The 22,963-nt window shown below is 35.1% G+C and overlaps 1 protein-coding gene across 1 annotated transcript; it reads right to left on the bottom strand.

Annotated features, from left to right (window-relative positions):
• Positions 1 to 11,027: 11,027 nt before the first annotated feature.
• LOC120268555 lies at positions 11,028 to 12,645 on the bottom strand. The gene is made up of 4 exons (XM_039275900.1): positions 12,408 to 12,645; positions 11,591 to 11,686; positions 11,373 to 11,542; positions 11,028 to 11,279 (listed from the first exon to the last, which is right to left on the bottom strand). Exons 1-4 carry the CDS (start codon positions 12,643 to 12,645, stop codon positions 11,028 to 11,030), a joined length of 756 nt encoding a protein of 251 aa, XP_039131834.1.
• Positions 12,646 to 22,963: the final 10,318 nt, after the last annotated feature.

The raw sequence follows: 22,963 nt of genomic DNA, 5'->3' as shown, positions 1-22,963 counted from the left end.
GGATGTTTCAAACTTCTCTTATATATCCAAATTGTTTATATTTTGAAAACTTTTTTCATCAACCACTTCTTCATATATTTTTTTCTAAATTACCTACTAACCCTGACCTTTGCCATCTTTACCTTTTGTGTCTTTATGAGCTTAGCATGTGCCCTACAGAGATCGAGAGGGTGCACGAAAGCTTGCATATGGTCAGATAAGATAAAGCTAGCAACATGAAGCTTGCATGAGACCTAACGAACTCCACTAAACTCATCATGCCCCACATGAGTATCCCTGATCATGTGCAAGCTCGGTAGGGTTTTCATGAGCTTGCTAGTGTCTGTGATCACTAGAGCGTCGTTGGGATATTTTTTGAACAACCATTAAATTTTTATCTTTTTAAGCTTTTTTGCTAACACAATATTCTCGTTGGTCACCAACGAGGTTGGTCCAGGCGATAGAGGTATGGGTAGCTAAAGCATGTGGTTTTGATCTTTAAAAAAAAAAAAAAAGTTAATTAATTAAGTTAAATTAAATAAAAATAAAAAATAAATCAATACCGAGAGTGCCTTCTCTCGGCATGAACCCTCCGTGACCATCTACATGTTAAAACGCCACAGATCGAGGAAGTTAATCCCTTTACTTTCACACCCGCAAACCTTAGCGAGCGCTTTAGGTTCGTGCCTACGGTTTGTTTTTTTTTTTATTTCAGTATTGCAATAGAGAATCAAGAAGGGCCCTTTCTTGGAACACAAGTTCTAGCTCAGTGAATGCTGCAAAAGGTGCCTTTCAGACATCCACTCATGTGAACTTTTAATTCAACCACGGTCTCCACTACCGGTGTCAAGTAGCATCTCCCATTAACTAGGTTTACCGCCATAATCACAAGCCTGCATTAATAACATTACATTAAGCAGTATTCATAACATCTTAAGCGGAAAGATAAGTTTTTAAACGAAAACCTCAATTCTTACACGGAAACATCACTTCTTAAACAAATACATGATTTCTTAAACAGAAACCACAATTCTTAAACGGAAACATAATTTTTTAAATGGAAACCTCATTTGTAAAACTGCAACCATATCAAATGAAAGAGGAAACTTACATTATAAACATTACACTAAATAACAATAGAAAAACTCTTTCGATCATATACACAAACGAGAATGTAAAACAAAACAAAACCCCAGCCAAGAAATCTCCCTGTAGACTCCAATATCATCCAATAAAAATAGATCCACAAAACAAAACCGAAAAATCTCACTTTGTAACAGAATAATTTATAAATAAGACCATAATCACAACTTTTTCATGAACGACATCCACCTCGGCTCAATACCTTAGACTGTAAACTAATGAAATGCCAAATACTTGAGCGGGACTTCTTCTTCGAGACATTGGTGGAAAGGGAAAAGCTGGAATTACAAAGAATATCCAGACAGAGACAACTTTAGAAAGGGAAAAGCTGAAGATGCGAATAGAGAATAAAATGTATACGACTCCAGTAATAGTTGTCTCTTGGGATTACTCTAACAAAATCCCCCACTTCCTCTCAAACTGGAACGCACTGCCATGACTTCCCATGCAAGGGGCAATTTTGTCCAGAAAATTCAAAACTAACTCTGTTAACCACCGTTACATGCTTTGGGAGTTTGAAAAACATTGCGTTGAAAAAGAAGGGGTTTTTAAAGATACACAAATTTATGGGTTATGTTTGTGCATATTGTAAACTTAGGGGGTGTTTTTGGCAATTTTCACCTATAAAAAATAAATATAAATATCTTTATATCTCTACTCATGAATTATGGGATATGATTTTCTTGGACATATCAAATATATTAGTGAGCTCATATAAAAAGTATTAGATAAAAAAAAATTGTGTTTATTTTTAGTAAGCAATTATTTTGCATATATTTTTAAAATAAAAAATATAATTATGATTTAATAAATTTATTAATTATAAAAAATTTAAAGCAAAACAAACATATAGGATAGTAAAAAAGGGTAACACAATAATTTACAAGATTTTGTCCAGTACTTAGTACAAATCAAATGGGAACAACATAAAAAATTTTGTGGTGTCAATAGAACATCGAACATGGTATAGTACAAGCAGTTGTGTTGTATCACAACCACTTGTACTGTATTGTATTACTTATGTTGTTCTTAGTTGCATATCGAACACACCCTTATGATCTTGTTGACTCACAATTATAAATTAATCACTTTTAGGAAATTGTGGTTGGAAACAATATGCATGCATAGTTCATTGGGGAGCCACATATACTCGGTTGAAAGGATATGAAGGTTAACTCAAATTATATCATTTTTTAGTAATTCAAGAAGTGGAGTTCTATGTCCATTTTGTTAACATTGTTCTTGTGAGGTCATGTTCCTATCATCACATGCCATAGTGTCCTTAAAAACTTACATATATTGTTTATAAAGAGTGTGCCTTCATTTTGAAGGAAGACACATAGCACTAGTGCAAATCATATGCTTTTGAGATTCAAAAAGTTAAATACGTTAAAAAGTAGAGAAATTTAAAGAATCTTCCTAGCTGCAGGGTTGGACATCAGACTCAACAGGTGCAATCTCCGGTAGCACGTGAGCAATGGCTCTACGAAGGGCCATCATAAAGAAAAATATGACATGGCTAATGTAGATCAGGTTGCTACAACACGTGAGTCCTGTTTCTTCATAAGTCTTAATGTGGCCTTAACCATGCACCAATTTTTAATCCATGAATTTTGCCGTGTGTTAGATGATTCCTTTGTAATTTATCCATTTTCATGGAAGCCTCTATACCAATAAGCACACAAGAAGCAAATGACTACTGCATTATGGGGTTAGATCTTAAGATGAGAGCATTAATTTGATAGATTATGTGGAAAGCCTCAATTTGATAGATTATGGGTTTTGGGGATGAGCTATTCATGTTTTCGTGGGGTCAGATGACCCAAAATATTTTTTTTTTTTTAATTTTTAGTCATATATGTATATTATTTAAGAAAATTAAAGAATTGGGGTCAACTTTAGTCTTTACAAATTAGAATAAGTATATGATATATATTATATAGTAATAATAATAACAATAATAATAATTATTATTATTATATAATATAATATAAATCCTAAAAGGCAACAACCTTTTTCCCCACCCTCCAAGCTCTCAAAGCTTAATCAAAACTTCTCCACCAGACCACCAACCGCCTCTATAGTCTAGGAGTTCTTACTCTTCACCACCTCTTTCTCCCTTCGGCCCCTCCTTGTGCAGTATGTTTCTCTTCCCTTTCGGGCTTTCTGGTTCTAGGGCATGTTTACATAATCCATATCTCAATCTTAGGTAAAATAATAATTTCCATGTTTCCATAGTATTTCTTTTTGGACTATGGTTTCTTACTTTCTTTAATTTTGATTTTTTTGATTTCCAATATTTGATGTTTGTTGCTACATTTGTTGTTGTTTTCTACTTGGGGTTTTGTTTGATGTTTTGGTGGTTAGCAATCCCAATGTTATTAAATTTACATAATAAGATAGTCACATAAAAATTGCATTCTTTACATGTGTGTGTTGATAGGGGTTAAAACAAGTGTACGAGCCGATCAAGTATTAAAGTGTGCATTGGGGCAAGGTATCGGTCCACAGGGAAGATTGAGAGCACTAGTACTAATTCTAATTCTGAAAATTAACCTAACCAAATAGTATGACGTGTGCAAATAAAATACGAAGAAAAAGAATGAAAGCAAGAATATGAAAAGTGAATCGGTCAAGACTCAAGGGGAGAAGGGATGCTCGAGTGTAGAGTCTCTCTAGGGTTTTATAAGTCCACGACAATGATTGTGTAAGTATAGCAATCCTATTTGAACCGAGAGAAATCCTAGAATATACTAAACCCCTCTTGCAATGGTGTATAGTAATTGGTTCAATACAGTGTTGATACAGACAACTAACAACTGCATTGCACTCTTTGAAATCTCAATGTGAATTTAACAAGAATTCATAAGTAGGCAATTCTTCTTGCAAAGTAATTATCGCAAATCCCTACGAAATAAAAATGTGATTTCTCTTAAAATCTATTCCCTATGATTACAAAGAATATGTAATTACTTTTTAAAGCACTCGAGAGGATTGAGGAAGGAGAACTCTTGACTCTAAAGTACCCCATTGCTAAGATTATCCATAATCCTTTCTAATCATGGATTGTCTATGCTAGCCGGGTATTTCTACTCGTCACAAAGCACATCATACAAGAAAACCAGGGCTTTCATCTCGATAATATTCAAGACATTGAAAAAACACAATTAGATTCAAGTAAAGACGGATTGCAAACAAGAAACAATTAAAGCATAAAGATCTACAATCAATGCCAAAATTAGATAAACCTAGAGTTTGTCTATACCCAAACATCCAAAAAATTAACTCTCCATTAAAGGAGAACAAACAATCAAACAATAAGACACAACAAGAATTAAAGAAAACATTGAAGATCACCTTCTCAATCGCACTGAGAGATGATTTCCGTAGAATGCCTAAGGGCTTTCCATGAATGCTTCCAAGCCAATCATTGACGGCTCCAATCTCTTAATCTCCAATAGGTGGGTTGAATCTCCTTATTGAATCACCTCCAAAGCCCTGAGAATCTGCCTCTTTTCTTTCCCCAAGCCTTGCCTTCGAATAGAACCAAAGATGCCTTAAAAATCCTCTTCAGAAATAATTATATCTAGCTACTTACAGGCATAAGAATGCGGTGGTAAGGATATAGGGATGATGGATCGTGAGCCTTATGAGATCACTTATGGCAGTAAGTCTCATCTGTAAGGTCTTTTGTCTTGTGTTATGGTCCAGCTTATGGCCATAAGTGCTGGACCGTAAGCTTTTCTGGAAAGCCATAGCGGCCACCCTTATAGGTGTATGCTATGCTCGTAAACTCCTTTGGACAGCCCTTACGGTTTGACTTACAGACGTAAGTCCTACCTGTAAGGTCCTTTGGTTTGTCTTTATACTCTCATTACAGGCATAAGCATGCTGCAAGGTTCTCTGCAAGAGGATTACAATTGTAAGCATGGTTGATGTGTTCTCTGCAAGTACACGGGTCGCACACAAGTAATATAGTGGTACCTCGTAAGGGGTAGGGTTGTCAAACCTTAGGGCCTGGACTAAAAGTACTCACTTAACACTAATCTCTAGTAAAGAATGAATTGGTGATAGGATTACTTAAAATAAAAGAGAGAATAAAGAAATAAAGAAAAAAGGAATAGATGAAGATAAAAGGTAATTGGATTGAGTGTCAACACTAAGAGAACAATTCCCTGGGATTTTTCCTAAGCATTTAGTGATGCTCACTGGCTCTCCAGTTTTACTAGGTACCTTCTGAGGCTCTAGTGTGTGCTCAAAAGCAATATTTCAACTAAGGCTCTCAAATACATCAAGTTTTGCAAAGATAACTATGAATTCAAGCTCACCAAGTTATGCCATTCCTTAATGCAATGACAGCTATAACAATCCACCATCAAAGTTTATCTAAGTAACTATACAAGTCAAGCACATCAAGTTTTGCAATACAAGGTTTAACACAAGAACCAAAAGAACTCCGTAAATCAAGAAGAATACAAGTGTTTAAATCATACAAAGCGACAAAGTTCCCACCTCAGGGCACCATGGCCATCTATCCCCTCATGGGTAGGGTACAACATGGAGGAGATAACACTAGATCTAAAGAAAGAAGACATGACTCCCTTCTCTTCGAGGTTTGCCTCCAATGTCGAGCTCCGTGTGCTAGCACCACTTCCCTTGTGCCTTCAACTTGCTCCTTAATACCTTAGAAGGTGTGGGTAAGCTTGATCTTCGCTCTCATCAATGTCCTCCCGGTGGAAAAGAAGATCCCCAAACAAAGATTGAGAGGAAACCCTAAAAACTGGAGTTAAAAAGAGAGGATTCAGGCTCAACACGATCTAGGCACGAGCGTGTCCAGACCATGTCATGTCGGGGGAAACTGAGTGAAATGGAATACCTCTGCCTGGAAGATTTAGTGGAAGGGGCACGGTCGTGTCTTGATGTTGCAATGATGTGACACGATCGTGTCAGGAGCACCCAACGCATATTGCCTATTCCTCAATAAAATTGCCTTTGGCCTGGGTCTTTCAGTGGCATAAACACGATCGTTTCTTGACCATGTCAAGCTTGGAACCCTTCTACACAAATTTCCTACTGGATCAACATCAAGCTGAGATATTCAGTGGGCATGATACGAGTGTGTCTAGCTAGTGTCCAGCTTGAGCACTTGAACTCTTTTTGAATATTCTCTCACTTTCTTCTCGATTTCACTCCAAATTACATCGAGCCCCCTATTCCTGCATGTATAACAAAAATATCCATAATAGCACTGCTTATGCATAAAAGTAAACTTGAGAACAAGCAAAATGATAGATTTAGGACATGAAAACATATATACAAAGTGCACTAATCAATGGCCATAAGGTGCCTATAATTGAGTCTATCTTGGCTTATTCTTTATGAATGGTGTCGAGAGAGCTGCATCTTCATTGTTTTGGCTCTAGAATATTTCTTTTGGCTCTCTCTCATCCTTCAACACTATCCGAAGCCTAAGAATACAAAATGCACCATGTTTAACATCGAATTCCATAATGTTACTCTAATACATTCCTAATGAGTGTAGAAAATGATATGAAATGTAGTATAATTGTACACTCATCATGTGTCTATATAAATATATATTTATGTTTATGTTCCATAATATGATTTTCAAGTTTTTATTTTAATCCTTTGCTTGATTACTTTGTCTTAAGCACAAAAGGAGTTAAATTAAATTAAATATAAATTGCTAGTTAGCAATCAAACAAAGCACCAATTTGCTAGTACATTGTTTTTATATTTTGAGGTAATATAATTAGATCAATTAGTTTTTGATGTGAAAGGAAGGGGGGTATATTTATTTTCTCTTCTTGCTTAGTTGGAACCTTTGATGATTATATTTTCTAGGACCTTAGTCCTTTACTCCCTGTCAAAATTGAATTGGTGAAACCAATAACGAAGTGGTCTATTGATATTCAGATCTCTGTTGGACCTTTCATAAGTTGTAAGAGTTCAAATCATGGGTGGGGAATATTTTTGGGAGTGTGAGTAGTGGTTGTGTGGGGTTGATCCTAGTGCCCACGTATGTGCGGTCCCTGCTCCCAGTTGCTCCATCGAGACTTGTACATGCCTCTGCATTTCTTACTGGCCTAACCTTTCATTTTTGGCAAAAAAGTTAAATTGTTGGAAGGGATTTTTGTTTGGTTATTTTATTTATTAATTATCATCGACGTCTTTAGTGTAATGGAGAGCTTAAACAAATCTCCAAGCCGGCTGAAGAAAAATCAAAAGAACAGAAAAATGGACAAAGACCAAAGCTGTTAGGTGTTCCCAGCCACTTAACTTATGGGAGAATCAGGGTGTGTTTGGTTTATGGGAGTGAGCCTGGAAGTGATGGAACTGGACCCACTTCCATGAGTTATGTCTGTTTGGTTACCGGAAGTGAAAGCAAAATTTGGAAATTCCACTTTCAAAACTCTCACACTTCCTATTTTTGTCTTTCGTAAAAAATCCCTGAAAGTCATACTTTCCCCAAAAATTAAAAAATTGACTTCTGTGAGTTCTATCTCATTTTTTTATTGCATCTTCCTCCTCCTCTCTCCTTTCACATCATTCAAACAAATGTTGCATTCGCCATCTCACCGGATCTAGTCTACTTCACCAGATCTAGTCCGTCTAGCTAGATCTCCAATCTTTGTCCTGACAAATCTCTGACGCATCATCATCCATCTCACCAAATCCTCTTTAATCTTGCCGTATCTCAACATATCACCCGATCTTGCCAGATCTAACCAGATTGCCGGAACATCGACAACCTCTATCTCACCGGATCACCGGATCATCTTATCGTTGTCATTCATCTCTGTGTCATCAGATTTTTGAGGTATGCACAAATACCAAATAGGATTTCTCTTTGTTCTTTATTTTGTTGTTGAATGTATCATGCTCCCTTCCCATCTCTCCCCAATATCTTGTTTTATTTCTCAAATATAGGGTTTTACTCTATACTTCTTGTGTTTCTCCTCGATCTCTCTTTCGTGTATATGATTTTCTCACATTTTGGTTAGGGCTTGTTGTTGTTGGAGTTGTTTTGAGGTCATTGGACCATTAGTTTGGAGGTGACAACCTAGTTAACAAAGGTAAGCATTTGTGTCACCTTGAGAATTTGAACATCTGGATTTTTTTGTTTCTTGAATGGGTTTTGATGTGGAGTTCCATGTTGGGTTTCTAATTTGCTTGATAGATTTGTCTTGTAATTATTTGCTTTTATTTTTCTTTTTCCCCCGTTTACGTTATTTGCATCTTATTTGTATCAATTGCTAATTTTTCCCCTAGTTTTGAATGATAAACAACCAAAATATAAATTCTTTTATTTCAGGTCATTTTTTTCCCTCTACCTACCTGTTTTAGTATACCATAGTGCTTGTTTCCTTGTGTATATCTCGAGATCCTCTTTGTTGTTGCAAAATGGATGCTGAAAATCTCACTTACTAATCTAGAATAGAATACTAACAAGATGAACAATAATGAGCCTTGTGTATGTGAGATAAAGTAGAGGTCATACATATTTATATTACGTTGTGTTATTAGCTTGTTTTGAACTATTAGTCTTTGATAACTACTTGTTCATCTGCCATAGGGATATTTGCAACCAATAATTTTGAACCATTTTAATTGATTAGTAGCATATTATGAGGTAAATGTCATACCATTTATACTTGTGAGTTCAAAATCTTTTGTATCTCAAATTGACTCATAGTATCCCTATTAAAGTCATTTATTACCATATGTAAAATAGATTAATTGTGTCTCTATACAAAGTGAAGGGTATCTAGTGAAGAATCATTTGATTCTATGCAAAGGTTGTTTTGCTTTCAATATAGATGGATGGTTGGATATCAAACCCAAAAACAAAAGTATACGCTGTCGCATTCAAGATGATGGTAGTTGTTGTTTGGATTATAAATGAACAACTAGGGATACATACTACACGTAGGCTTGTGGAGCACTCTATATTTAGAGACTTGACTATGAACCAGCACATGGACCGCATTTTAAGGAGTGGCAAAGATTATTGTGTCAGCTACCTCATGATGGATGTTAGACCCTCCATTTATCTTGTATCAATCATGCGTGACAAGCATCTTCTTCGTGATACAAGACATGTGTCCATTGAAGAACAATTAGCTATATTTCTACATGTAATGGGTCACAATACAAAGAACAGAACCATGCAGATAACTTCATACATCCCCCAAGACTTAGTTGTCATCCAGATATAGAGAACAAATCTAGTTGGTATCCATATTTCAAAGTAAGTAAACATTCTTGAACAAATAAAAATTGGTTTAATTATAAAATTAATATAATTATGTTAACTCACGCACAATCATTTAATTATAGGATTTTATCGGCTTATTGGATGGAACACACATATTAGCATCTGTTCCGTCTAAACAGTTGCCACGTTTCCAAGGGCGTAAAGGCCCAACCTAGAATGTGCTTGTCGTAGTTGACCCAGACCTTCAGTTTACCTATGTCTTGGCGGGTTGGGAAGGTTCTTCGAATGATTTTATTGATTTAAAAGATTCTATATCGCATCCAGCTTGAGGGTTTAAGAGTTATATAAGGTATGTTTATAAGATGTTTAAGTATGAAATTATGTAATGCAATGGTCTAAGCTTTGGGTATTTGGTGTAGAAAAATATTATTTGGTAGATGCTGGCCACACCACCATGACCGGTTTTATTGCTCTTTATCGTGGAGTCAAGTATCATCTAAAGGAACACAATGATCATACACCCAATACTCTGAAGGAATTATTCAATTTAAGATACGCATCTTTACGCACAAGGGTCGAATGCGCATTTGGTACACTCAAGAATCGTTTCAAAATTCTTACATCACAACCATTCTTCCCATTCAAGGCTCAAGTAAATCTAGTACTGGCGGCTTGTATCCTACATTATTTCATATTATGCATCAACTTGAATGATCACATTTTGCATTGTCGCCTACAGAAATTGAAGACGTGTGAATTGTATCTCAAAACCATCCCCAACATAAGCAAAGAGAAGAAAATAGGCTTTGGGTTGAATTGAGAGATAAGATTGATAATGACACATGGTTACATTATACAGCTTAAAAATGGTGTGATATTGAATACTATGTTTGCTTCTTCTTCTTCTTCTTCTTTTCTTTCAAAAGCATGAATGGAAAAGGATGTTGTTTAGTGATGTGGTGTTATTCTATACGCATTTTTGTAATGTGGTGTTTAGTGTAAAGGGTGTTGTTTAAATAAGCATTTTGTGTTGTTATTTGCATCTAAATATTTGGAAGGGTGCTGTTATTTGCATCTTATAATTATTATTGTTAGTGTTGATTAAATATAGCTTGTTATTACTAGCAATTGTAAATATATCTACTAATTTATTTAAGACTAAAATTCATGCATGCCCATTTTCTACAATGCCATACCAAGGTGAAATTCTCGATTCCTTGAAATAAAATTCAGATTCAATCAGTCTAAAGAGCATTTACATATGCAGAGTTATGTTATTTTATTTATTTATTTATTTTGTTTCTAATTCAAACAATCAAAACACTTTATGAGCTTGAGATTCACTTGGTAAAGATTTGATTAGTATATGACTTGGTATGATATGTGACACATTGGGAAGATTATTGTATATGACTTGGTATGATATGTGACACATTGGGAAGATTATTGTATATGACTTGGTATGATATGAATTTGAGCATACGATAAGGAATGAGCTTCCTTTAAAATAGCACTTCTAAGTCCTGTATCCTTTGGAATACAAACCCTTCCCTGAAAAAGAAGAATACCATCACTGCTAAGCCCAAATTCACTAGTTTCACCCTTTTCCAATCTCTGTATTTCTTTCACTAACTCTTCATCTGCTCTCTGAGATTCTTGAATTTGCTCAAGTAATGACGGTCTTAACACAAAACGTTGCTAACAAAACTCCCTTTGGCTCAACCTTAAGTCTCACATCCATGTCCCGAAGAACTGCAAGTTGAGACCGATAAGATGTTGTAGCAGAAGTTAGAGAAGTTGAAGTCTTCCTACTTAGAGCATCGGCTACCACATTGGCCTTCCTTGGATGGTAGTCAATCACCAGATCATAATCCTTGATCAACTCTAGCCATCTACGCTGCCTCAAGTCTAGCTCCTTCTGAGTGAACAAATACTTTAAACTCTTATGATCCGTATAAATCAAACATCTCTCTCCGTAAAGATAATGTCACCAGATTTTCAGAGCATAAACCACTGCTGCTAACTCCAAATCATGGGTAGGATCATTCAACTCATGTTTCTTCAATTGCCGAGAAGCATATGCTATCACTCTCCCATCTTGCATCAGTACACAACCAAGTCCCTGTCGTGAAGCTTCGCTGAACACCACAAACTCTTTACCACTGGTAGGCAGGGTGAGCACTGACGCCGCAGTTAAGCGGTTCTTCAACTCTTAAAAACTGTTCTCACATTTCTCATCCCAAACAAACTTTTTCTCCTTTCGAGTTAATCGTGACAAGGGTGCAACAATCTTAGAAAACCCCTCGACAAAACGTCGATAATAACCTGCCAACCCAAGGAAACTTCAAACTTCAGATACACTTTTTGGTTGCTCCTAATCAATGATTACTTTGATTTTCTTTCGGTCCACACAAATTCTTTCTCCAGACACCACATGTCCAAGAAACACTACTTCCTGCAACCAAAACTCACACTTCGAGAATTTAGCATACAACCTCTTTTCTCTAAGGATCTGCAATACTGTACGCAAGTGTTGCACATGCTCTTCTTCAGTTGCTGAGTAGATCAAAATATCATCGATGAAAATAATCACAAACTTGTCAAGATATGGTCTAAAGACTATGCACATCAAGTCTATGAAAGTGGTTGGGACATTAGTCAACCCGAATGGCATGATCAGAAATTCATAATGCTTGCATCACGTAAGGAACGCTGTCTTCGGCACATCACTCGTCCTTAATCTTCAACTGATTGTAACCCGACCAAAGGTCAATCTTCGAAAACACTCTTTTTTTTCCACACAACTGATCAAACCAATCATCAGGGTAAAGGATACTTGTTCTTGATAGTCACCATGTTCAATTGCCGATAATCTATTCATAATCTGAAAGAACCATCTTTCTTCTTCACAAGAGAACTGGTGCACCCCAAGATGATACACTCTGCCATACAAACTATTTGTCTACTAAATCTTGTAACTGCACTTTTAACTCCTTAAGCTCTGTTGGTGCAATGCGATACGGAGGAATGGAGATTGGAACAGTACCTGGTAGCAAGTCAATAGCAAACTCAAACTCTCGATCTGGAGGTAATCCAGTTAATTCATTAGGAAATTTATCCTCAAACTCTTGAACAATGGGAACATCGTTGAAGTTTGGTGCAACAATTCTTGTATCCACTATATGGATCAGGTATGCTTTACATCCCTTGCACAACAATTTCCTTGCTTTCACAGAAGATATCACACACCTCGAAAGAACCTTCCTTTCAGCCTCAAGCACCATACTAGATCAATAAGAGGTCTACAAGATCATTTCCTTCCGGAAACAGTCAATGGCAGCTTTATGCCTATTCAACCAGTCCATCCTAAGTATTGCATCAAAAAGTAACTGCATTTTTGTTGGGTTTGTTATATTAATTACATACAATATAATTAGTTTGTGAAATACAATACAGTAATATGTTTTTAGTTCCATTTGTTTCAAAAAGAAAGAAACATCGAAGCAATGAGTTCATGAGGGTAAGAAATACATTACTAATTAAGAAAAGTTTAAACAGAGCATATGAAGCATGACGCAGGTAATCCGAACCCTGTACTATAGTGGTTGCTTCTTGATTGCATATTTATGTTATACACACAAGAGAAAGGTCCGCATTCCAAGAAGACGCCACCAGAAAGAGTCCCCCCCCACCCCATTTATATACACATGACCACCTTTTCAATTACCAGATATGAGATTAATTCTGTGTTTGTTACAACTTATTAGTAGCAAGACCTCGACATGAGCAAATAAAAAAATGAATAATTTGACATAACGTGGAATTTATGAATTAACAACATGAGCATGATTTGGCCATATGAAAGAAGTATATATATATATATATATGAGTAATGCTATTCGTCCCGATAAAATTTACCCGATTTCATAGCCCGAACCACATGGATGCTTCACGTGATTTCATTTTCTCTCTCTATGCACACAATGAAAAAAAAAATTCACCCGTTCAAAGCCCTACCCCATCTTCATCTCTCGCCTTGTCTTTCACTCCGCTTCGGCAGACAAACCTCCATTGACGACGACCACGAAGAAGATGAAGATGAAGAGGAGTACGTTGGAGATCGCTCCGGTGAGGCCTGCTTCCCTCCCACGGATGGCGCTAACGCCGTGGCCGCATCCTTCGCTCACGACCCTCGCATCCAAAACGGCGCCCAATCATACGCCATCGCTGCATCCTCCGTCGTCTCGCCGGATCCCTAATCTCCTCTCGCGAATTTCCCCCATGATCTCTATCTCAGTCTTCTACAGTGTTTCTCCTTCGTCGGCACCGGCGCCTCTGGAAACACCTCCTCCACCACCGGTTTGATCTTGACCTCCGGCACCGTAGCACCATCAAGGACCCATCCATTGCTGAAGGCATCGCGGAGGAACCCAAGGATGACCATGTCATCAGAGTTGTCGGTATGGAACTAGAGCTCACCCAGTGCTCTCTGACGATGCTCCCGAAGCTCGCCGTCCGGTTATAGTAATTCGAAGGAGAGAAAGCGAAGGAAGAAGAGTGAGTAATAAGAGAGAGAAAATAAGATGAACTGTAGCATCCACGTGGTTCGGGCAATGAAATCGGGAACTTTATCGGGAAACACCAATTATATAATTCTCAAACTCTAACTCGTTCAAAATCCTGAAACACCAATCATCTCAAACCTGTTTATAATTTCTACTTAAATTTTCAAATAAATGCTACATTTGTTTTATAATATTTAAATTAAAAAATAATTGTGTTTTTACAAAAATTAATAATAATTTATTTCAAATAATTACAGTCATAATTTTAGTGAATTTTAATATATTACTCTTTGATTTTTTAAAATAACTAAATAATATTTCTTACATAAACAAAAAAATTATAAATTACAAAGTTTTGTTAATATAAAAAATTATATCATTTAATTTTAATGTATTTATATGATTTGAATTATATAAAAAAACAATGTGGACCTCAAAAACCCTAGAAGACATGATTGCTCAAAACTTGTTGACACAGCATATGGTGTTTGTTTAGAAACTAATTTATGTTTTGAATAAATTAATAAAAATAGGATATAAAAACAATATTGTAAAGATAAACTAATTTTGATAAACTTCCAAAAGAATTGAGAAATTAAAAAATGTCTCAAATATTCAAGAAAGGGTTTATATTTAAAATAATTATATAATAATTAAAATAAAACATGTGTTTATATTAGAGTAACATAGCTAAGTAAATACTTGCAAATAACAATATAGAAGTAATTAACTAAGCATTCCAAGTATATACTTTTTTGTATAAATATACATGCACATAGACATGTTTATGTATATATATATATATATATGGGATAATTAATTACTGAGAGTCTGCATGGGTTTGGGCTTCGGCTAGCCAAGAGTCAAATCCCAAGCCCAAACTTGGTAAGGTTTGCATGGGTTTGCATTGGTTTGGGCTCCTAATAAGGTTTTTTTTAAAAGGATTATATTATGGTTGGGATAGAAAGGGCACACATCAAACTCATATAAAATGCCATCCTTAGAAGGGATGTATATTAACATGAAGTGGTTTTCAGGAATAAAATCTTTCACATGTGGTTGTTTGGTGCTTTGTAGCTAAAAGGTTTTTTTCTGCAAAATCTTTTATCGTAAAGTTTTTCCTTATAATTACTTTTCCTGAAAAATAATAATTTAATATTTTATATATATAATAAAAACTATAATTAAAGCGCATGTAAAATTAATTCCTTCATTTGATATGAATAGATTTCCTTATAAGTTATATATATTATCAATTTTGCTATTGATTACTCTAGTTAATAAAATAAAAAAAAAGCATAAAAAAAAAAAAATCCCACCACTAAACTCCCCTAACATGAAATGAACTCATTAAAAAACATACCAAAAACCAAAATCCCTTTCGAAAAAGGAAAAAAGTTTAACAAAAAAAAAAAAGAAGTAAAATATCAAACATGACCCAAGGAGTGATCCCTCTTGTGCTAGGGTCTTGGAAAGGAAAAAGTGAAGGAGTTTTGCCGGAAGACAACTACTTTGCATTATTCATATTCAAACCAAATTTGTGAAGTCTTTCTCAAGCTTCAGTTTTCCTGCAAAGTTGTTACTTTCCCATATACCCCAACAACCTTTTAAGGGTTTGTTTGGTGCTTTACAGGGATATACTTTTCCACTAAAATTTTTCCCGCAAGGTCTTTCCCTATAAAGTGTTTCTTTATAAAGTTATATTACAACGTTTGTTATGTTTCCAAAAAATTGTAATCTGAACACATGCAGTGTTAATTCATCTGTTTGATGTAAGAAGGCTTTCCAACCAAAGTTACGGTTATTGTCAATTTTGCCCTTATTTGTTATTTTAGTAAAACAAAGCCCATAATTTTTTTATTTCTTTTCATTTTATGCCAATAAAGCCATATGTGTACTTATCTAAAAACAAATTCAAAGATTAATTAAAAAATAATGCTTTCTTTTAAAATTTTAATATCAAATTAATTTGTCATCTTAAAAATCTTGTTATGGGAAGCAATTTTTAATTAAAAAACTAATCTTTAACGTAATTTAATTTTTTTTTATTATTTCATTAATTTTTATTATAGAAAAAAAACTTTTTAATAGAAAAAGAGAACTTCATTTGGGTATCTTGGTCATTTAACAAATGTCACAAGATTACATCCCACTATGTAATCTCTTTCACACTCCCTCCCCTATGAATCACTTTTACTGGTCAAAAGGAAAGTGATTACATTTTGACCATTACTTTACGCACTTGGTTTATAAACCAAATGGATAAAAATGATTCGCATTTGTTACTTTTCCTGCAAAGTAACAACTTTCCCTCTCACCAAACATATCCTTAGAGTTTTCAATATATATTTTCCTGCCAATAGTAACACTCGGCTATATAAATGGAAGGTCCAACATGAATAAATAATATATATTTCCTGTAAATAGCATTAAATGTGTATTTATAATTGCAGAGATGTTAACTGAAACCAAGTTGTAGGTTGTCAAAGAAACTCTCCGCATATACCAACTGCACCATCAATGTCAATAAGGATAGGTACATGGTCTAGACGTTAAAATCCAAGTTTCAAGGTAATAACCGTTTCCACCAAAATGGTTATTTATTGATCATTTGATAGAGTACTAGCAAAAAAAACATTGGTACAAGAGAGAGAGAGAGAAAGGGTGTTTAAGACCTAGAACACATCCGTTTCTATATAATAGATAGCAAAATGGCCAAGTTCTATATTTTCCTCACCATAATGATCCTTTCCGCTTTGCTTGATGTTAACCAAGCTACCACAAGACTGCCCGAATTGCTCGGTATTCCCCCAAAAGGCTATGATGATGGGCTAATCATAAAACTCCCCGACTGGCTAGCCATTCCGCCAAAGGATTATAATGTTCAGGTAGCTAAAAGACTTCCAGAATGGTCTGCTATCCCTCCAAAGGACTATAATAACCAGCTAACAACTTTGGAAATTGCACCTAGCTTAAGTGATGATCTTACCGAAGGCTCTTATGAAGATATGACGTGGTTGGAGGCAAGTTCCTCGGAAAGTATTATCCCAGCACAATGAAAAGCACAGATGCTATTACCCTTATACCCACAAATATTGCTTTGAGTGGGTAATGCTTGTATTAACTGGGAAAATGAGAGTATTTCATAACAATGAGAACCAAATAGGTCCATTTTCGTACTGAAGATGACTCATAATAACAGTATGAAATATATGGAAAGCAAAATAATAAATTTATTGGCAAGATTTGCATGCATGCATCCCTCTACTTCTTCCTTGGAATGGGTATCGATCTAGAGTCTAGACGCTAGATCATAAAATTGACATTCTCTCATATGAGCAACGCAAAATTAGCCAAACTTTAATATTACTTTTGGTAGTTCAAGAAGGTGAGTTTTATTTATTTTCTATATTAATATTGTTCTTGTGAATTCCGTTTGAATCTTTAGTCTCTGATCAACCATATAACTTTGATCCTGTTTAAAGACTCCATATATATATGTTACGTGGGCTTCCAAACATGTGCTACAAATTTCACTAAGTCAGCTGAAATATTGGATAAAATGATTAAAAATAACAAATCTGCATATGTTTGTAAAAGTTAAAGGTCAAAATAAATTATTTTATATTTTATGATCCATAAGAAAAATGATAAAAGACTCCAGGGCTAACATTGCTAAAGCATGAAAGGATTATAGAAGCAATGAAGCTGAGATACCAACATTAAGAATTATTTATGGAAAGAGGACAAAGAAGAGTTTATAATAAAGTACGCACTTTTTAATTATAATTGGATGGTGAAAATTTTTTGAGGGGAAAGTGGGAAACCCAAAAGGTCGCTTGACAGTTAATAATAAATAGTTTATTTTAAATAAGTGTGCCACATGAACAGTTACTAAAGATGACTCTTATGAAAAATTGTCTGAAAAATCAAAGGTTTGTCTACATAATTAAAAACTCGTTTTCTTTTTTATACACTTTAAGTTTTTTTCTCTCTCTAATTTCTTCTATAAAACTTTTTGACATTGTCTTAGAAAAATCTTTTTAATTTGCTTTAAAAAGGTATTGGTATGTTTTGTAAATCCTGGAGAGTATTAATTTAAATCCCTAAAGTTAAATAGTGGGGGACAATAATTTTTTTAAGGATGATGATATTATAAAATAGAAAATAATAAGGTCTTTTGTTTTTCTAGTTATTTATTCATTCTAATATCAAATAGAAAATAAATTTGAAATAAAACGATAAAGATCAAAGTAAATATTAAAAAAATTAAATTTTATATCAATTTTTCACATGCAGGAGATAACGTGGAAGTTTTGCCACATTAGCCACAGGAAAAGTTTTTTTTAAAAAATAAAAAAATGCCAGGTGGAAGATGATGATGATGCTTATTGAAAAGTAGATAAGATACTGACATCATCCACATGTATCAGTCTCAACATAAAAAAAACTTTTAGAAAACAAAGTACATATTTTGGAGATTGGAAAGATTACAACAATCAGAATGAAAAACCACGAAATAGATTAATTTTCATTCATAAAATTACATAACTGCATTTACATTGTTTTCCATAATGATATTTGTATTTATAAAGTATGTTTTTAGTTTTAGATGAGTGCATCACAAAACTACATAACTGCATTTACAAAATTTCATAACTGCATTTAAATGAGTGCATCTCATTGCTTACAAAAATCTGCAGCCAAACATGACAAAATACAAAATATCTTAAAAACAAAATTTTGCATATTTATCACTACCTTGTATGTTTACCAACTCCACTATTGGTACCACCTGGGGGACCCAATTCCTCTTCCTATTAATGAGATCTCCTTCTTTGGATCTGTCTTCATTGTCTTTATGTCTTCCTTGATGTATCAAGACAGGAATTCTGCTAGTACTTTGAATTGGAGCCAGTTTTTTTTCAAACCCTAACTGATAATCTATAAAGGAATGCAATGCTACAAAACCAAAAAGGTGGAAGAAACTAGAAGTAAAGCTGGGGTTTCCTTACAATACTCAGGCGGCTCCTCCCTGGCTTGTTGGATCTCCTGTTGAAGGACATCGTGTGCGACTAAACCCTTCCTCTGCTTCCTTCCGATCACCATTAAAGACAGTCCACTCCACGCTGAACCTCTCCAGAAAATGGGCGGCAAGAAGAAGAAAGCGAACGATGGTGGCAAGAAGAAGAAGAACAATGTGGAGAAGAAGAAATAAGAAGAAGAAGAAGAAGAACGAAGGGGAAAGGTGTTGATGTTCTCGCCACGTGTCTTAATCCCATCTTTGGCGGCCAGGTAAGTGTGATAATGTGGATTAAAAAACCACCTTAGTTTTTTCGGTGGCCACATAGACTAATTTGGGTCGGAAAGCCACTGGTGACTTCCCGATGATATGAATTAGAATTTGAGTGACCACTTTGATACATTTTGAAGTTGGATGACTGAAGTGATAATAAGTCAAAGTTTGTTGACTTCCTAAAAAATTAACCCGAAGTATTAAGCATGCTATATGTGCTTTATTTTAATATTCTCTTTTCAAACTTTTTTTTTTGTCTCCAAGTCTTTATTTGGGAGTTTTTCTTGTTTTTTTATTCTTTCATTTTCAGCTTCTTTTTGAAACTCTCTTCCGACCCTTATCTTCTTTTGCCCTTAAGATCCATTGATCTAATAATAATAATAATAATAATAATAATAATATATTATTATTATTCTCTCATTCTTACTAGTGACCTTGTACTTCTTACATGTGACTTCTCCCTCTTATGAACATGCTTGAAAATACTTTATTGCAATTTATTCATTTCAGAAAACATTTAATTTTATTTATTTTTTTTCATTGATTGTTTGAGTTCTGGCCAATGCATATAGGTTCTGATGATAAAATGGGCATCTATTATTAATATTAGAAATCACTGAAATATAAGTCAGAAATCCATCTTTTCACAGCGAGACATTAAATTTGTCATACCAAGTAGTTTTCACGCTATAATCGTTGTTCTCATATCGACGGTTATTACATAACCTTAGATCAATGTGCTTCGAAATGTAACCGAAACCAAGTTCCGACACAAGGAAAAACTCCCAAAGCATGCCAATTACGTCATCGCTGTAGGCATGGATCAGTGGTCGACATGTGAGAATAACTGTCTTGACAATTAAGGTGTCTTCGGGTGCGCATTGTGTATGAAGTTCGGCTTGCCCACCGAGTGGCTATTTATGCACAAACAGTTCAAGAGCAACCGCAAGCATTGCTGAAAAAAAGAAGGAGACGAAAGGCTTTTGTGATCTAGGACGCATCCTCCTCACCCAAGTCGATGACCGAAATGACCAAGTTCAATATTTTGCTCTCCCTCGCGATCCTTGCCGCATCTCTCGTCATCAACCACGTTAACGTAAGACTTCCCGAATGGCCCGGCATTCCCCCGAAGGGCTACGACCGCAACATAGCGAAGAGACTTCCGGAGTGGCCTTGCATCCCTCTGAAGGGCAACGATAGTGACAAAGCAAAAAGCCTTCCGGAGTGGCCCAACATCCCTCCGAAGGGGCTATGAAGACGAGAAAGCCATAGGGTTTCCGGAATGGCCCTGCATCCCTCCGAAAGGCTACAATGGCCAAAAGGTTTCCTGAATTGCGAATAGTGCCGGCGCCGATGTTGTTGATGCTTCTAACGGGGATGGGGCTTGGGTGGAGGCGAGTGCACCTGGAAGTGCGATCCCGTCACATTGAGACGCGGATGCTATCACTCTCGCACCGATGCCCGAGCCCACAAGTCTTTCCCATAGGGGAGGGATTAGGGAATTTCGCAAAAAATGAACACCAATTAGGTCCATTGTGTTCCTAGGATGATGTAATTTTTAATAACTTGTAGCCACATGTGTTACGCAGCCTTCATATAATAAGATAACTTTCACATTGTTTACATATATTACTCTATTTTTTTTCAACTCAGTGAGTATAGGTGGAAAATCAAAAAGCAATACTCATTTTCTAGTGGCGGTACACTGAAATCGAAAAAACCATAACACGGGCATGAACCTAAACCGCTCACTAAGGTTTGCGGGTGTGAAAGCAAAGAGATTCACTTCCTCAATCTATCGCGGTTTAACTTGTAGATGGTCACAGAGGGTTCAACCTCGCTGGTGACCAACAAGAATTTGGTGTTAGAAAAAAAGCTTAAAAAGATAGATATTTAATGACTTTTCAAAAAAATATTCCAACGACTCTCTAGTGAGCACAGACACTAGCAACCTCATGAAAACCCTACCGCGCTTGCACATGATCAGCGATACTCACGTGGGGTATGATGAGTTTAGTAGAGTTTCGTTAGGTCTCATGCGAGCTTCACGTGGCTAGCTATATCTTATTTGGCCATATGCAAGCTTTCGTGCATATTCTCGAGCTCCGTAGGGCACATGTTAAGCTCACAAAGACACAAAAGGAAAATATGGCAGAGGTCAAGGCTAATTGGTAATTTAGAAAAAATATATGAAAAAATGGTTGATGAAAAAAGTTTTCAAAATATAAACAATTTGGATATATAAGAAAAGTTCGAAACATCCAGTGGGGATATTAAAAATGGGGTGCAACTTGAGCTCCCTTTAATGCATATAGATATCGAGAGACATATCTAGGAAAGACAAACAAACAACTAAAGAACTGAAAGTTATGAAAAAGTGGGAATCATGTGTACTTTGTGAATTCTAGATTCCAAGTCTTTTGCGAGAGAGAAAAAAAGGAAAAAAAAAATGATGTACTGGTTTCCCGCTTGGACAATAAAAAGATCGGTATAATCATTGTCTAACTCTTAGAATTCTATTTTTTTCAATAAAATAATTTATTTAAGAAAGTTAAGAAGTTTCTTGCTCTATTTTTCATAATTGAACATCTAATCAAAATCAAATGAGTATTGCGTCACTAATTTTATAAAAATGAAAGTTAAGAAGTTTCTTGCACTATATTTCATAATTTAACATCTAATCAAAGTCAAATGAGTATTGCGTCACTAATTTTATAAAAATCAATTTCCCCATTTTTTGTTTTTTTCTCTACAATCAAAACTTTTCAGGTAAAATGCACTATTAATAGCTATGTTTGTATAAGAAACTTTCATCCACGTACTTTAAATGCATTACAATCTTTCGTACAGCTTTCATTTCACCAACATGACAATGCACCAATGTACTTTAATTTGTAATAACTTCTTAATGCCAAACTGTTAATTGCTTGGCCACTCATCTTCGTGTGGCACTCGGAATTGAACGCCACACAATCCGAGATGAAAATTTCTTTTCTTTTTTTTTAATTAATTTTCTTTTGCAGACATCGCACAACTTGTCAATTGGATTTGATAAATTTTAATATTTGAATTTTTTGAAAATTAAAAAAAATATTTTTTAATAAAATTTTTATAACTTCTCAGAGTAGATGTTAAAACATTTAAATTTTATATCAATTTTTCAAAAACACATGCAGGAGATAACGTGGAAGTTTTGCCACATTAGCTTCAGAAATTTTTTTTTTTAAAAAAAAAGTGAGGCGGAAGATGATGACAATGTTTAACGAAACGTAGATCACATGCTTACCACATCATACACACGTATCAGCCTGAACATAAAAAAAATTTTAGAAAACAAATGCATCGGCATATTGCTATGTGGGGGCCACATTAGCGATAAAGACCAAAGTGAGCCCCGTACACATACTATAACAACCATAATAGACATGTCTAGACAAACAAAAACTGAAGTACCCCAAGCTCTATGTTAAAGTGACTAATATTGCAGTTCTAATGAAGTATTAAGCGTGCTTTATGTTCTTTATTTTTGATATTATCTTTTCTCACAATTTTTTTTTTTGGTCTCTGGTTCTTTATTTGGAGTTTTTATTGTTTTTTTCGTTTGTCATTTACAACTTCTTCTATTTGAAACTCTCTTCCAACCCTCGCCTTCTTTTTCCCTTATATCTATAGATAATTATAATAATAATAATAATATTCTTGTTATTATTTTTTTTATTTCCCGTCCTTACTCGTGGCCTT

The sequence above is a fragment of the Dioscorea cayenensis genome, chromosome 9, assembly GCF_009730915.1.
Source record: "Dioscorea cayenensis subsp. rotundata cultivar TDr96_F1 chromosome 9, TDr96_F1_v2_PseudoChromosome.rev07_lg8_w22 25.fasta, whole genome shotgun sequence".
Classification (NCBI taxonomy): domain Eukaryota; kingdom Viridiplantae; phylum Streptophyta; class Magnoliopsida; order Dioscoreales; family Dioscoreaceae; genus Dioscorea; species Dioscorea cayenensis.
This window is presented reverse-complemented; position numbering and strand designations above follow the sequence as displayed.